Source organism: Triplophysa dalaica, chromosome 13, assembly GCF_015846415.1.
Source record: "Triplophysa dalaica isolate WHDGS20190420 chromosome 13, ASM1584641v1, whole genome shotgun sequence".
Classification (NCBI taxonomy): Eukaryota; Metazoa; Chordata; class Actinopteri; order Cypriniformes; family Nemacheilidae; genus Triplophysa; species Triplophysa dalaica.
Genome location: NC_079554.1, coordinates 17,019,383 through 17,036,319, shown reverse-complemented (window position 1 = coordinate 17,036,319; position 16,937 = coordinate 17,019,383). Strand labels below are relative to the sequence as shown.

At 36.6% G+C, this 16,937-nt stretch overlaps 1 protein-coding gene across 1 annotated transcript in view; it reads right to left on the bottom strand.

Moving 5' to 3' along the window:
* The window catches only part of cd2ap (CD2-associated protein), a 32,852-nt gene that overhangs the window by 3,212 nt on the left and 12,703 nt on the right, over positions 1-16,937 (bottom strand). Inside the window, 15 exon segments of the mRNA XM_056764797.1 lie at positions 571-752; positions 1,095-1,172; positions 1,905-2,017; positions 3,525-3,631; positions 4,125-4,269; positions 5,609-5,671; positions 6,393-6,429; positions 9,573-9,626; positions 9,784-9,882; positions 11,685-11,779; positions 12,741-12,834; positions 15,020-15,123; positions 15,126-15,188; positions 15,428-15,548; positions 16,024-16,124. Of these exon segments, the coding sequence (XP_056620775.1) occupies positions 571-752; positions 1,095-1,172; positions 1,905-2,017; positions 3,525-3,631; positions 4,125-4,269; positions 5,609-5,671; positions 6,393-6,429; positions 9,573-9,626; positions 9,784-9,882; positions 11,685-11,779; positions 12,741-12,834; positions 15,020-15,123; positions 15,126-15,188; positions 15,428-15,548; positions 16,024-16,124 (1,456 nt within the window).

The window sequence follows — 16,937 nt, the reverse complement described above, 5'->3', positions numbered from 1 at the left end:
AACTAAATTAAAACTTAAAATTAACCTAAACTGCTATATAACAGAAAATATTAAAATGACAAAGCACATTGCTAAAACATAAAACTTTATTTAAAGGAACTGTTGAAATTCTGTGATTATTAATGTACCCTCAAGATTTTTTTGAATACATTTCTATTAATTGCAAAGGAAGATATTTTGAAGAATGTAGGAAAGAAAATGGCTCTGGGGCTCTTTTGATTTCTATGGTAGTCAATGGTGGCAGAGAACTGTTTGGTTACAAGCATTCCTACAAATAACGTTCTCTGTGTTAATCAGAACAAAGAAATGTATACAGATTTGGAACAACTCAAGGGTGAGTAAATGAAAAATAATTAAAAAATAAATGTTATTTTTGGTTGAACTCTCCCTTCAAGAACACGCAGCCCTTCAATAAGGTAAATGACTATCAACAAACAAACTGCACTGAACTTTAATACAACTATCCCATTGTTTCCACATAGTAACATTATTTTAAGACTTTAAATAAGATAAAAAATCTTTGACAGCTTTAAAAAGAGTCAAGATGCCCTCATTAATTTGATTACTTACATTTGTTGTGTCTTCAGTAACTCTACAGAGAGCATCAGCTCCTTCATCTGGGCCTTAAGGTCCTCCAGCTCAGAGCCCTTTTTCTCCTCCTCCTTGTCAGCTTTTGGTTTGGACTCGGGTGCGATTAGGGTGGCTAAACTTGCTTTAGGTGCAGGAGACGGTAATGCTGATGAGAAATTTGTCTGAGAAAAAAAACAGGGAATATGACAGGTACCAGGAACTACACGGCTTGTAAAAGGAACAGTGCTATTATTAACAAAGAATGCAAAACCACAAGGAAAGAGAAGAGCGGTCAATTCAGATCAAGGTCATATCAAAACGGCTCATGAGCAGTTCACTTAGAAACCCTTGCGGTGTATCTTCATGGTATATCTTCTGGTGAGGAAAATTAAACCTCGCATATTTCTTTGAGTTGGCTTTCGATTATTACATTTAGTAATTATAGAAAAGAACATAAGATGATTCAATTAACAGACAGTTTTGATGTAAACACTGTAAATGTTGGGCTATAAACCCTTCTTTACCTTCTGTGAGGAAGATGTCTTGTCCTCTTCATCCAGTTTCTCAATTTTCTCAGGTTTCTCGACAGACTCTTTGCTCGGCTGTAAGACGTTACAGAGCGTGGGACATTACATGAATGATAAAGCTATAGCGCTAATACTACTAACCATCTCACATTCACAGCATATAATGTTTTCTTTCTCAATCGAAATACAGAGTTGATGTTGTGGTAAAATACATGATAAAATAACATATGATGATAGTTTATAAAAATGTATTGACATGTGTCGTTAATATTTTTTATAGGGCTGTTAACTCATAAACACATGCGACATATTTTTTTTAGATTAACGCGTTCAAATATTTTACACAATAAACGCAGCATCCGTTTAAGATATGTCAGAAAGTTAGATATGTCTAGAATTTTAGTAATCACAGATTTCGACGTGAATGTGAAAATTATTAGAATGTAAAAGTATATTAAAAACATCAATGTCACAGAAACAATGTGGGGTTAATCGATACTATTATTTTAATTGCTTGACAGCACTAATTTTTTATTTTATAGCAAATGTTTCTAAAAAGCACTCAAGTTACTCAAAAGACATACTGTAATGTGCACGCACACTACATTTTAGCCTTGACTTCATTCAAGTTGACATCTGGCATAACACTTGTGATGGGTGAGGAGAGACCCCCCCTCATATGATTGTAAAGCACTATGGGTGTACAGCCATACCCAGTAAAGTGCTATATAAATGTTTCATTCATTCATTTCATTACAATCCAGCGTGACCTCTCATACAGTACGAGGTCAATCTTTTTTTACTTACAGAATGGCCTCTGTGACCAGGCAGTCTCCTCCCAGGCATCTTTGGTCGGTTTGCGGTGGGGTGGGATAACTTCTCTGAGGTAGCGGAGACGTCCTCAAATGTCATGAGAATGACTAGGGAAAAATTGTTAACATTTTGAGTAGGACTTGAGCCAAGAGGTTTGAAAATCAACTGTAACTGTACTAATAGGTCAGTGTATCGCCAACAACTTCACGATAGGATGCGCATCAAGATACAAGGCCATGATACGATCGGCATCCCAATACGGGTCACTTTTAATTACATAAACTGAATAGCAATTCAACTGTGATCATGGGTTACATGTAGAAACTTGCCATTCATAACTACTTACAAGTTATCCTGACAAATCAATGCTAACTTTGCTAAACCTTTGCATGAATACATTTTCAGGGGCTGGGATAAACCACAATTAGGTCTTTTACACCACTAAGAATAGTTACAAAATATTTGACGCATAATAAATGCAGTAGAATCGATACGGAGGCAGTATCATCGTATCGATATTTTGAACAGAGCCCGTATTACCAGGATAAATATTTAGCATTTTGCTTTCTAAACATCCTGACAAACATAGAGGACACCACCAATCATGTTTATCCCACCTGATCTCACAGGAATTCGTAACTCTTAACATTGAGGCAAATTCGTATGAACCAAGACGTATGATTATTAGAAAAATGCAATATTAAAGCCCCCCTCAACTCCACCCCTAAACCTAACGTCACTGGCACGAAAGCAAAATGTACCACAACGTATGAATAAGACTGTATAAATGCATACGAATTAGGCACATTGTAAAATAGTTACCTATTCCTGCGAGATTGCGAGACTGTCGGGCAGAAGCTTGGTCTCTCCAAAACTGCTACTTTACAGGAAAATGTAAAAATGCTGTATTTTATTTATTTAATTACTTTAATGACCAAGCACACTGTGTTGTCGAAGTTGACAAGCTATTTATTGGTTAAATATTTTTATAAACCAAAGTTAAACATGAAGTGTGACTGACCAATAGCTATGATTTATGAAAAACAATTGATAAGGAGATATAAGGTTTCCAACCGACAGCGATGATTTGTATCGATAATGCATCTCCATGTTAACCAAAACCTGGCAGGCTTCCATCAACGGACAGACAACCACATGATGATAAACAGATTTCTCTATAGCTATCCTAACATGATTATATGTTGATTTACATTTTATTAATCCCACAGATTTTTCAGAACAGACCCTCAAAGCAAATTTGTGCCGTTGCCCTCTACTATTAAACAGACAAGTCAAGTAAACATATTTGGGTAAACCTGTGCAATATTAATAAGGCACAAATGAAGCGACAAACGGATGGGAGATCATGGTGAGATTTGTAGAAGGACGCATTAGTACAGGATGGGAGGTCCTCATGTTCTTTTGAAACCGTGCCACCTGCTCTACAGATCTGGACCATTATCCTCCATGCAGCAAGAGTAATCCTTCTCCCAGTGAGGGATTCATGATACTAATCCACACACAAACACAAACACCCACAGCCAAAACCAGTCCAAACACCAACATCACAGCCTGTGTAGGCGGTTTAAGCAACATAAAATAACATCAACTTACCTGCGTCTGGATTCTTCTCGATGCCATCCACAACTGTTGCTTTTGGCTTGCTGGGTAAAAGGTCGCCCTCCGACTTTGGTCGAATAAGGGGAACTTCTCCATTGTGGCTGTTGGGTCATAATCATTTGTAATGTTACTAGCTACATAAAAATGCCTAAAGAATAGTTAACCCATAAAACCTATTACGTTTTTTAGTATTATTTATGTAATATATTAAACAATAATCCATTAAACTATTTAACATTTAAGGCAGTTTAGGTAGTAGTCAGCCAATTTATGATTAAAATGCAAGGCATCCATTATAAATAAAGAAAATCTCATAACACAGTGTCTATGACTCCGGTCCTGAAGCCGCCTCTAGCACATTTTGGATGTCTGCCATATCGGACATAAGCAATTCAGTCCTTGCAGTCTTTACTAATGAGAAACTAATATGACAGAAGTAAGAAAAAAATTGCTTTTTTATTCAGTGCTACAACTTATACGTACATAAAACTAATGATTATTTTTTAAAGATGTTTTGCAACGATTCTGTCAAAACCACCAAAATGAACCGTCAAAAAAAATCAAATGTATATAGAAATAGTTTGTGACACCCACACTTGCTTGACAGATGGCGATGGAGCGATAGGTTTGCTGTGGACGGGAGTTGGACGCAGCAGCGCCTTGCTCGGAGGCACGGGTTTTTTGGGGGGTACGATGGGGGCAGCGGGTTTGGCGGGTTTCTCCGGCAAGGGTTTGACAGCTTTGAAGGAAAAAGAAAACATATGCTTAAATAAATTGTATAACGATATACATCTCTATCGGTTCTCTGTTCTCTACCCATGGTTTCAGCAACCAATAGAAACCCATGACAAAAGCATTAAAAGCTTGATTATTCCAACTTCTACAGCATTTAATGCATGAATTGAAACCTCTTACGAGCACGCAAACTGACATACAGTTCTTCAAGTCTAAAAGTAGGTCAGGAGACATTTTCACAGGATGTTTGCACCTCATAGACCCCTTCTTATATCATCTCAAATCGATGCTCTCATCTCATTTGTAATGTCACATCACAAGGTCTGCGATCGATTTGTGATGCTCAATGTAAATAGAAGACACATTAACTTGAAAATCTGAAACCCAAAATCTGCTTATACATTGAATCAGACATATAGTAATATTCGTTATATACATTTCAAGTCATTGACACGCTTTTGCAGGCCAATATGACCAAAATGAAGTTAGAAGGCCAACATAACTGCAAACTTATCGAGTGCCATGATGTTTCCTGCAACATTTACATTTACGCACAACGCAGACACTTCCAGAACGGGTGTATTTTCTTTTGCAGAACACAAAATATGTATTGAAGATTGTTGGTGACCAAAAATGTTCGACCCCATTGTATGAACACTTAACCACAAGACATTTAACAAAATATTTCATATACAAGTTTTACATGACATGAGGGCAAATAAACAATAACATATTTTTTATTAACTATCCCTTAAGGCATGTCATTTCTTTTTTTAAAAGACAACAATAACAATAAGAAACTAGTGTTTTCTAAACTTATCAGAGTTAATATTTCATAGTATATAAGTATAAAACAGTATATCTTACAGTTTATCAATTCACTATTGTTAATACCACAATACTATAGTATATATAAACAAATTATAGTAATAACTATAATATACTACGGTACACTAATGTTTACTACAGTATATTTACATCAATATAATATCACTGCGGTTCTTTTAAAACCTTGTATCTCCATATTTTGTGATTTTTATCTTATGCCATAAATCATTATTATTAGTCACCCTTTATTTTTTTTACGGGTTTTACAAATATTTAACAACTAAAAAGTATTAAAAAGTACTGAAAACACAGTATGTCATTTTTATGTAAAGTTTTTTTGTAAAGTTTATTCCATTTCCTGAAGAACAGCAAATTTGGACATCCATGGATTTTGAAGGACAGTAAGGTTAATATATATACACCTAGTCCTATTAAGCGAATAGAAATATATAGTGTGTTTTTCTTTAGTGTCTGTGACCATGTGTTTTGAGGAACCAGACAGCAAACCGTCTTACCTTTATCATCAGGCCGTGGCTGCGGTTGCCTCCTGTCCGCGATGGGAGCCTCTGGTTTCAGAACTGTGAAACGAAGCATATTATCTTAATTATTCACCTGTTACTCAGGTCCTATTTTACATTCAATACACGACAAACAAAAGAACAAGGCAACTTATAAGACCGACGTTACATCAGAATAGGAAACATGCAGGCAGTGCATTTCCTGTGTGGGTAGGAAAGCTGGGCCAAATCTTTGCAGCTCTCTGCAAGCTTTCTCAAAAGCTGTCAGGATGATGTGGTCATACCAACATCCGCTGCATTTGCAGACTGACTGTGTAACTCGAATTGTTAGATTTACCACACCCCGCACTTGAAATGAAAACCCACAGGCATTGTTTTCCAGCAAAGTGTGTTTACAATTTCAAGCAGTCATGTTGTTTTTATTCTTCTATCAATTCGAATTTGTTTAGTTAGGCTAGTATTTTTGACCAAAAATATTTTTATATAAGCAGCTTAAATCAACACGTCATCTCACAGCAGTTTTCATCCACTCACATACCGATGCATTTATATTGGCATGTTCTCCAAAGTCTAAACAATCAATCAAATCAAGTAGTGCTGTTATCATTCATGACTGGTTGTGGGTCACTGAGAAATAACCTCAGACATCAAATCACATCTGATGATGCTTGGAGCTCTTTAATACCTTCAATAATCTCACAAAAGCTTGAAATAATGAGAAAATGTATTCAAGGTAAGTGATCAGAATAAATAGCGTTGTGCCGAGGATGTGGCGTCATACCTGGGGTCTTGGAGGGGGGCGGTGGCTTCTTTGGCTTCTGTGGAGAAAGAGATTTTTTACATTATTATATTATTACATTTAAAGGTGCTGTGTGAATTTTTTTGTAGGTTCTTTTGAAAGAAATTAAATATAATAAACATAATTTAGTCTTCGAGGTGTATAAAAAACATACATAAGGAAGTCTTATCTTTTCACTACCTTAGAATGGGCTATTTCTATCTACATACACCCCTTCCATTTGTTTCTACAGTATCCCTAAACAGACAAACTGTTTGTAATACATCATCTCTTTCGGGAAAGAAGCAAAATCTTGGCGACATCTTAGTTCTGTGTCGGCCACTATAGTGCTTCGAAGGGGAAAGGGAGGGATGGAGTGAGACGTTGGTTGCTAAATCTCATACACTGGACTTTCAATGGCCGTTTTTGATTGACTGCCTTCGGCATTTTGGTTACAGCGTGGCCGATAAAACTGTTTATAAATGCATAGGTACTGCCTAATTATCTCTCTTGCATAATTCAACATTTATCAATGGCTAAAATAATTAAACACTTGCCTAAACAAAATTAATTCTCTATCTTACTTTGTGCATCTCTGATAATGTTGGCCTGTTAAATTATAAATGGATCCATGTTGAATGAAAATGATTTGATGAAAATAGCTTGTATAATTCAAGTGCTTTTGAACATGGTTTGTTTAATGACAAAGGTTCGATTAAGTAAACAAGTGACAAATATCAGTATCGGACGATAGTTGTTTGGGAAAATATGTATTTACAAAAAAGTAAAAGGACTGGATTCTCATGAAGCACAGAAATAAGTCGTGACATTACAGTACATTTCACAGTCAGTTCAGAGTCAGACAAGAGTTCTCGCTTCACATAAAATGAGAGTCAGACTGTCTCCGAAAAGACGTATCTATGAAAGGATCTGTTTAAGGCCAAAGTATTTCCTTTCGCTGAATATCAGAGACATAACCTGAATTTCAAGGGCTGAAGGGGTCATGCTCAAATCCCTCACAGCGAGACCAAACAGTCAAATCCTACAGATCACAATCTCTTTTCCAGTGTAAAATTACTTTGTGCATTCAAATATCGTCTAAGCAGCATATATCGGTCGAAAAAACAAGTACTTGAGGCCATACAGACAGGACTACTAGACAACAAAACAATCATCGCAAAATAATAATAGAAGTAGATTACACAACGTCCGTTAGAAATTCAATGTTTAAAGTGCTGTGTCATGAAAATGAACCTCAAAAAGCTTAACTTCAGAACAGTGGCCTTAAAAGTATGTACCCTTCTTTGTTTTAAAAAGGTATTCTAAAGAATGTTTGTCACCAAACAACACAGACTCCCCTTGTATGGGCACAAAACCGTTTCTCATTATATCTTTTGTGTTCCATCGAAGAAAGCGTCAAATACAAGTTTTTCTTTTCAGGTGAAATATCCCTTTAACACATAACCCCGATGAGGAGGTTAACATCTCATCAGACACGCTTACATGAAGAATTGATCATTCGTTTCTCGCATCCAATCCACCCTGTGCAACGGGCCCACCCGGAGTTGCCTGAGGGCCAGAAACTTCCACATTTCACTGCTTACCATCCACTGACCTCTACCAAACATCACATGAGCTTCATCTCATAACGACCTCACCACGGCAGCACAAAGACGATCATTCAGGCCAATCAGGCCGAAACAAACAGTTATGCTGGGAGTGTATGAACCAATGACCCCGTTTAGTGAAACATCTGAAAACTTCTCCGCAAAAATGGGCGTAACAGGGGAGACCCCTCCGCCCAGACAATCCTTCTGCTTGTTCTCTAGAAGGCACGGCTGGTGCTTTGGCAAATGTTGGAACACAAGTCTCTTTTTGCAACAGCATACAACTGTTTTGTGGTTAAACACGCCCCCTCGGGGTGAGCAAGAAGAATTCAAAAACTAGATTGAAGCATTATTTGTGAAACATGCTTTTACATGGAGGTTTAATGATAGTGATTTAAATGCTCCAGTTGGGATTAAATACATAACAGAGACCCACAACAAGAAGGGCTCCGTGATTAACGCGATGTGGAAAATGTGGACGGAATCGCAGAATCCAGGCACATAAAGGGAATTTGCTGTATAACACGGAATCTGGCAAATATATTACTTCTTAACTAGAAGTAGCGCTGAACAGCTAACAAAATACAAATTGGGCTACCAATAACGTTAGAAGTATTCAGATGCGATTTAAATAATCTGCTTGTTTGCTGTATTAAAATGGTAAAATTGCATGTACTCCAGATTACTGTCAAATAACCTTGCGGCCACCCGTCAAAATAAAAGTCAGGATAATTGTAATAAGTTATAACACCCACATTTTACCACAGAATCCTCCTCCACCTTAAATTCTTTTATAGTTCTACCACTAAGTAAATTATTTAACTCTAAAAAATATATATTACTATATTAATAACTAATATTACTATATTTTGTTATTATTGTGTACGAGCACACTAAGCTAATTCCAAACAACTCGATGTTTGACAAAAAAAAAATGTTGAGTAAAATAGTTTAGAACATTATACCCTTTTTTTGTGGGGGGGGTATTTTTGCACGACTTTGAATGTGCTGAAGTGTTCTCAGAAAAGTGTGCCTTACGCATCAGATGTTTAGCCAATGGTCCGTGGGTGTGATGTCTGAGGCTGAGGCTACCCGATGTGCCACCGCGCCACGTGCCGGCACACTGCCCACGAGCCTATCGGCATTATACCCTATTATTAAAGATGTTTTCCTTTTATGGTTCAAAGTATCCACTGTTTTTTTAAATAGTTTATAATTGAATACTATAGTTTACTGAATTATTTTTTCATGGGGGCAAATGAAGGAATCCAGAAAAATTCAAATGGAAAAAACTGAATTTGGGAAAAAATAAAATGTACTTCATAGGGCCCTAAACAAGTCAAGTAAGGATATACGCTCAAATGCTTTTATTTTATAATTTGTTTGACCTTTTTAGCCAATACATTATTCCCATACAACAGTTTGTTATTGCAACGTTTAAATGACTTTGCCATTATTGTAAAATGCGAAAACCTTCTTCTCTCCAGCAAAACCATTGCAAACATAATGCCCGGCACTAATAAGAACCGCACCTCAGGTGATTTTCTGAACAAAAGAATCTGAGAATGTTTCATACCTCCTCTGGTTCCAGTTTAGGAGATGCTTTAATGGAGCCTTTGGACGCGAGAGTCTGCATAAAGACAGAAAGAACTACTTTTATTGCCATTAAAAAATAACTTAACACTGCTTTAAAACTGTATACTTCTTCACAGCATGATGACATTTCTTTTTGAGTTCATAAAAAGGTAATGAGGACCCTCGCAGTGAACATCAAACAACGGTTTTACCTCTTTTTCTGTTTCAAGTAAAAGAGCCACAAAGTTGTCTGGAAAAACTCCTTGTCTTCCGTTGATCTCTCCTCTCCACCAGCCCTGCTCACCCGTGTCCTACAACATCACAAAATCTCTGAACACAAATTCCGTTGCTTATAAACAAAAGATTAAGGTGTTTCTTCGACTTTATAGGGCCAAGTTTTATTAAGACTATTATAAATAAAAGGAACTAAATACACACTAGGATGTAATAAAAGAAATCCCAATGATGCACGTGCTGTATATGCAGCCGTGAAAAAATAACATTTTCCATTTAATCAGCATTTCTAGATGTATTTTGGCCATTCCAGCCCGTGTCTGTTGACTTTCAACCAAATTAGAACCCCAGGAGTGACATTAAGTCATCCAACAGCAATGTGAAAGAGTGACAGCATGAGAAGACATATGAAAACTGTGAGAACAAATCAGATTATCACATTAAAAAAAAAAAATTGAACTTTTCCTAAATACATGTGAAAAAAAGTGAATATCAACTTGTTTTCTTTGCAATATTTGAGGTCCTAAAAATACACAGCATCTTTTCTGCTATTTTGACCCGTTTCTCAGTTTTCATTTTCTGCAAATAAATGCAAATTGAAACAACATTTTTATTGAAATGTGGAAAGAATATTGTTAGTAGTTCGCAGAATAAAACTAAAATGATCATTTTAGTTAAAGTCAAAGCAATAAATAGTAAATTCTGAAAAAAGGCCTATATGAAATGGTCTCTTAATTTTTTTATTTATGTCATTACAAAACCAAAATGCAGATATATATCTTGCCACTAGATGGAGGTCATGTGCAAAACATCTTTCAACCTCTTATTTGCTTCCTGTTTAAAGGCTTAGATAAATACTGCTTTATAATAAACAGTTTCCATGTTTCTTGATTTAAATAAACCAAACACTTACAGCACATTTATGATTTATGAAAGAGACTAAAAGCCCCCTTATGGTGTTTTGTGGAAAACAGGCAAAACAGAATGTTCTTGCATGGCAAGAGAAAAGCCAAGTCATGATTATGATGCATCACAGGTAAGAATAAAGTTAAAAATAAATAAATCTTGCTTTTGCAGTTTGCAGAAAAACATTCCTTAAACTTTTTTGTTTCAACAGGCATTTTCACACATTGGACTAGTATGGAGACCTGGACAGGAATGACTGGGGGCTGATACTGAGAACTAATTGGTGAACAGTCTCGTTTGAATGAAATCAATCATTCCTGCTTCACAGGTAACTACCCAAACTGGTTTACACTGCTGCCTAAACAGGGCTTATCTAACTAGACTAAAAGTGTGTTTCTGTTTGCATATGAGGATGTGGGAGGTTGACATATGACATGCAGTGACAGCAGTTCAAATACTCCATTACAGGACAGGATTTAACATAAACATAGGTCATAAACTAATATATAGGCCAGGCACCTTTTTTGGTGAATACTACAATATTTACTGACAGCCTTGTCCACAACAAACAAACAAAAAACATATTTTAAGCTTCCAAATCAAGCTTCTACAAAGAACATCAAACATATTATTTCCTTAATACAATACCATTCAATAGTTTTGAAACATTTCCTCATTGTCAATTTTTCCACGTTTTGAATAAAAGTCAAATTTACATTCAAGCATCTTTTAAGTAGTCCTCAAAGTACTTGTGGCCTTTCTTATGTAATTTCAATCATTTAGTTATGCAAAGTAAGATCATGAGAGGCGTTTTAGTGAATGGTTACAAAACTTTAGAACGATACTGTACATTTAAACCTAAAATCGTGATGTTGAAAAGAGAAAAAAAACCTGTCTGTGTTGTTCAGCAAAAGCTTGTAAAATTAAAACAATAAATAATAGCGTAGACAGTCGCTCAGCTTGTCATACATACTTTGCTTAGTAAAAGAATGGCGTCACCCTCCTTTAAATCCAGCTCATCTTGGTTAGTTGCATCATACGGGAAGATGGCCTTGCAGTATTCTTTTACTGTAGAGAGACACAAAGCAAGAAAGACACATCATATATATCCATCACATGTTTGAGCACTACCCAAAGCAAACCAAATAAAAACTCAATTTTGAGCATTTACTTGCAATCCAATATACATTGATAGAGCAAAAGGTGTCAGTCTTTTCTCAATACTAAATACTAAATCTAGAAGAGCCCCAAGGGTCACATGGGTGGGATTCCTATAAATCTACGGTTACTACATTGGTCATCACACTTATGTTTATTAAAAACACTTTACAATAAGATTCTATCAGCCAAATAAGTTAATTAACATGTACAATGCTAACTAAACCACTAAAAGCATTTATTAACATTAACATCAACATTAACTCATACATATTTCAAATGAAACGTTGCATCTGTTAACATGGTTGCACAATGAACTAACATTAATAAACAAAAAGTATTGGCATTAATGAAGGCTAATGCTGTAAAAACACGTTGCCAATTGTTAAAGGTCCAGTGAAACAAATTTAGCGGCATCCAACGGTGAGGTTGCCAATAGCAACCACTGTCTCACTCCACCGCTCACCCCTTTGCTTTCGAACCACTACGTTGCTGACACATGGCTAAGATGTCACCACGTTTTTGCTTCTTTGCCGAGGAAGATAACGTATTTATAAAACAGACTCTGTAGAGCAGTTTTTACTTTAGGGCTACTGTACAAACAACATGCCGAATTCTATGCAATGGGACCCGCTATGTATGTATTATAAATAATAGCTCATTCTAAGGTAATAAAAAAATCAAAGTTCCTTATGTAAGGTCTTTATACACCTTTGAAGACCTAGTTATGTATATTATATTGCATTTCTGTAAATGATCCTCCAAAATGTACACATTGGACCTTTAATGGATCCTGACTAAAGCTATTAAATGAAAGTTTATTGTTAAGTGTGTGACCATTCTCTTCACCCCATCTTTCCCAAGCACTCACCTTTTCCTTTGTTTTCAGCCTCTTTTTCTCCTTTATGAGGGTCAGGAGTGCTCAAAGGGGAGGGTTTTGTGGCAGATGGTAATGATGGAATTGGCTAAAATGAAGCAGAACCACAAATGGATTTACTGACACAGCAGCCACACAAACGCATGCAGTCGCACGCCGGACTGCAGAGACAGATCAGCCATTCCTGCATGAAAGGAATGCTGGGAAAACAACAATTACTGTCACGTATATACAGAGCAAATGGGAGAGCAAGCTGATTTTAGTCCTGGCCTTTACCCACCGCAGAGTCATTCTTTAAAGCGACAGAGATCTTCAAGCATAGAGACAAAACCACATGTTTTGTTTTTATATGAAGATCGTTATCTGTGAGTTCCACTGACCCTTAAGTCATGTGGTTTGACATCATGAGTTCAAAGGTCATGTGTAAGAATGTAGCAGAGGATGACACTCGTTTAAATGAAATTATGAGATGTACATGGTGAGAAGACTATCAAAAAAAGGAAAAGATTGATAATAGGTTAAACCCTTTATGTTAGCAGACTTGATAACTTCAAGAGGGTATATCGTACATGTTTTTAAGCATTTGATTTATTTGGAGGTTCACGTTTATTAATGAAAGGATTGAGTTTTTCATGACCGTTTCCACCCTCTTTCAGCTCATTGACGGAATCAGGCCCTTTATTTTTATATCATTTTAGTTTCATCTTCTGTTATTTTGGTGTTTTGGATTAGATATATAAATCACACTTTCTCCTCTTTCCTAAACTATTTTTTATCTTCTGAGCAGGGGAGGAACACTTGAGTTCTGAAACTATTTTGAAAGATCAAATAAAGTGATAAGAACTCAAGATATGACCCCATTAAAGGAATAGTTCGCCTTCACAATGAAAATTCTGTCATCATTTACTCACACTGTTGTCATTTTAAACCTGTGTGATTTTCGTCTGGAAGACACAAAATAAGATATTTTGAAAAATGTTTGCAACCAAAAACTGTTGATCCCCATTGACTCCTATTGTATGGAAACAAAACAAATGCAAGTCAATGGGGACCAACAGTTTTCTGTAATAAACATTTTTCAAAATATCGTCTCGTTCTGCACAAGAACGAAAGTCATACAAGTTTGAGATGACGAGAGGGCGTGTAAATAATGACAGAATATTCATTCGGAAAATAAAAGACTGATATTTCAACAAATGTCAATTTCAAAAAATGTCTTTTAAGGAAAGGTTTGATCATCATTTATTCAACTCTCATGATCAGTATGTGACGCTTTCTTCTGTGGAACATAAAAGAAGATATTTCAAGGTTTTGTGGCCATTTAATGGATGTTTGGTTACCAACGTTGTTCAAAATATCTTTTGTGTTCTGCAGAAGAAAAGTAAGCTATAAAGGTTTGATATGACATTTTTGGGTGAACTGTCCCTTTAAAATTAGTGGTGTATCCAGCCCTGTGCTATGGGTAATCTTTTTCTACAAACATGCACAGACAGGAGTAGTCTATTGTCTCTTTGGGCTGTGCAGATCACAAGTGATCTTATAAGAAGTGGCATTTCCAGAAAGCATAGAAACAAGTACCCTAAATAATCAAATCCAAGAATAGAGACACATTGCCTAAAAAGGAAGGTCTCACAGTGAGACTGTCTGTCTTCTGCTTTACAGCGTGGCCTTGAGCAATCTCTGGCTGGACTTGCAGAGCAGTTAGACATGTAATTACCCTTCAACGCTCCATTGCTCATAGCGAGGGGGAACAGGCAGCACTGATTTTCATACATGCCATGACAAGGATCTCATTTCATATAGCATGTGTTAAACTGCTCGGTTAGACTGCAATGACATATTCTGAAAGTGACACAGAAAATGCACATCTCCTTTAATTCTTATTTTTTAATTCTTATAAAGGGATAGTTTCCACAAAAATGAAAATTCTGTCATCATTCAAGCACCCTTGTGATTTTTTTTTACCTGTATTACTTTCTTTCTTCCGCAGAACACAAATTAAGATACTTTGCGGAATGTTGGTAGCCAGCACCCATTCACTTACATTGGATTTGTGTCCATACAATAGAAGGGAATGGGTGCCTATGTTGTTCAGTTACCAACATTCTTCCAAATATCTTCTTTTGTGTACAGCGTAAGAAAGAAAGTCATACAGGTTTGAAATGACAAGAGGGTGAGTAAATGATGACAGAACTTTCTTTTTTGGGGGTTAACTATCCCTTTAACGCTATAATTATCATAAAAGAACTGTCAGGTGCAGAAAGCAAACATACCCTTTCTTTCTTTTCTTCACTTTCAGAAGGAGTTCTTTGGACTTTGTGGAGTTTGACAGAACCCTCTCGGAAAATGTCACCAAAGCCGATGCCCTTGACCTTCTTGGCTGAGCCATTATCCCATTGCCGGGATGAGGGGACGTAGGGCTGGTGGTCCCATCTCTGTTATCTGTGGGAACGCATCACTGTATGAGCATTGCCAGGGTTTACAACCACTTTTTTTTTTTGATGATCTCATGGTTCAAATAGCCAAAACAAACACTACACTTTCATGTGCCATAACAGGATTTAGTCACAACTGCACACACCCTTAAGTATTCAACAGTAAGTCAAACAAAGGCCTGAGTTGAGTTTTTTTCGTGTAAGGACATGCCCTATCAAAGTTTTGCAAGGTTATCTGAACGATACCTGGCTCGTCTGTTACATCGCTTGTCTCTGTGTCTTCAGCTGTTTCTATTTCTTTGACAAAGTTGGAAGGAAAAAGTCCAGACTTCCCATTCATAGTTCCGCTCCACCAGCCTTCTTCGACCTGAAAACACCCCGCAGTCAGCACAAACAATCCAAGTCAAACATTCGTTTACAATGTAACCTAAATTTATAAAACAGTACGATTTAAGTTAAAGAACACTTGACATGTTACCATAAGACAATGCATCAGGTATCATAAACTAATAATAAATATATTATCATAGTAGAAATTAACATTAAGAAGATAACTAGATACTTAAATTTTGTGTTAAGGTAATGCTAGCAAATGCAGTCTTACTGTAAATTGTACAAACAGTCTAAAACAATTTGCAGTTGTTTGCAAACGCAACCAAACAAAACCAAAGCTACAGTTAAAAACTGCAATAAGGAGGTGGTGATCGCGCATCTGAGCTCAGTGCGAGACTGCATATTCCTGCACCCAGAAGTTGCACGCAATTTTTTTATTTATTTCATTCAGGGCAGTTTTAAACCCACACTGAAAACAAATGACACTCATGACAGGTGCTCTTGCTTACCTCTTCTGTGATGTCAATGATATCTCCAACTTTCAGTTCCAGCTCGTCTTCATTCTGAGGCACATATTCAAACAGGGCTTTGCACTGACGCTTTTTGGGCTCTGTAACGAAAACACATTCATTGAGGATCCGGCTCGACACGCTCAGCCAAAAACGTATGCATGACCTATAGAGGGCACAATCACAAGCACAGCATTTACCCATGTGCATACACACATGAACTCTCACACACATTCACACCACACCCTCTTCGGAAACATTTTTTGTGTTTCATGTGTAGAATCCATTGCTCTATAAGGTATAAGGGACCATCTGAAAAAGGTGCTGAAGCACATTTGATAGGGCATTGTGTCATTTGATAAAACTAACAAAATGTACCTTGAATGCTTTGAGTAAAAGCGCCGATTGCATAAATGTAAAAAAGTTAATTTTCGGTATCCTTAAAATGTATAGTCCAGCTTTACCTTGACAATGCATTGCAAGAATGCAAAATCACCACCGTATTACAAATGTTATTTTGGACATGTACCGTGGTAATATCACAACATTCTTTAAAGCACAGTGCATAAATATAGTATTTATTCAGCATCCCATAGCAGTACCACCTAGTTAAAGTTTATTTCATTCTGGTCAAGCTGTTGCACAGGAGAGTAATGAGACTAAGTCCACCAAGCTACATTCCTCTGTTATCATGGCTTTAAATGATTTTTTCACAAGGAACCTTGAACAGCATCACAGTCAGTGTGTGTTCTGTGATAATGATCCTGTGCAGGAACCGATAAACACATCATCTGCATTATAGAATCAGGCACGGAAAAATAAAAAAACTTGTATTCTAAAGACACTTAAATAAACAAAGCTACTGCTGCCCACTAATGGCCAAACCTATTTTCTGCTGAACTCTTTTATTCTAA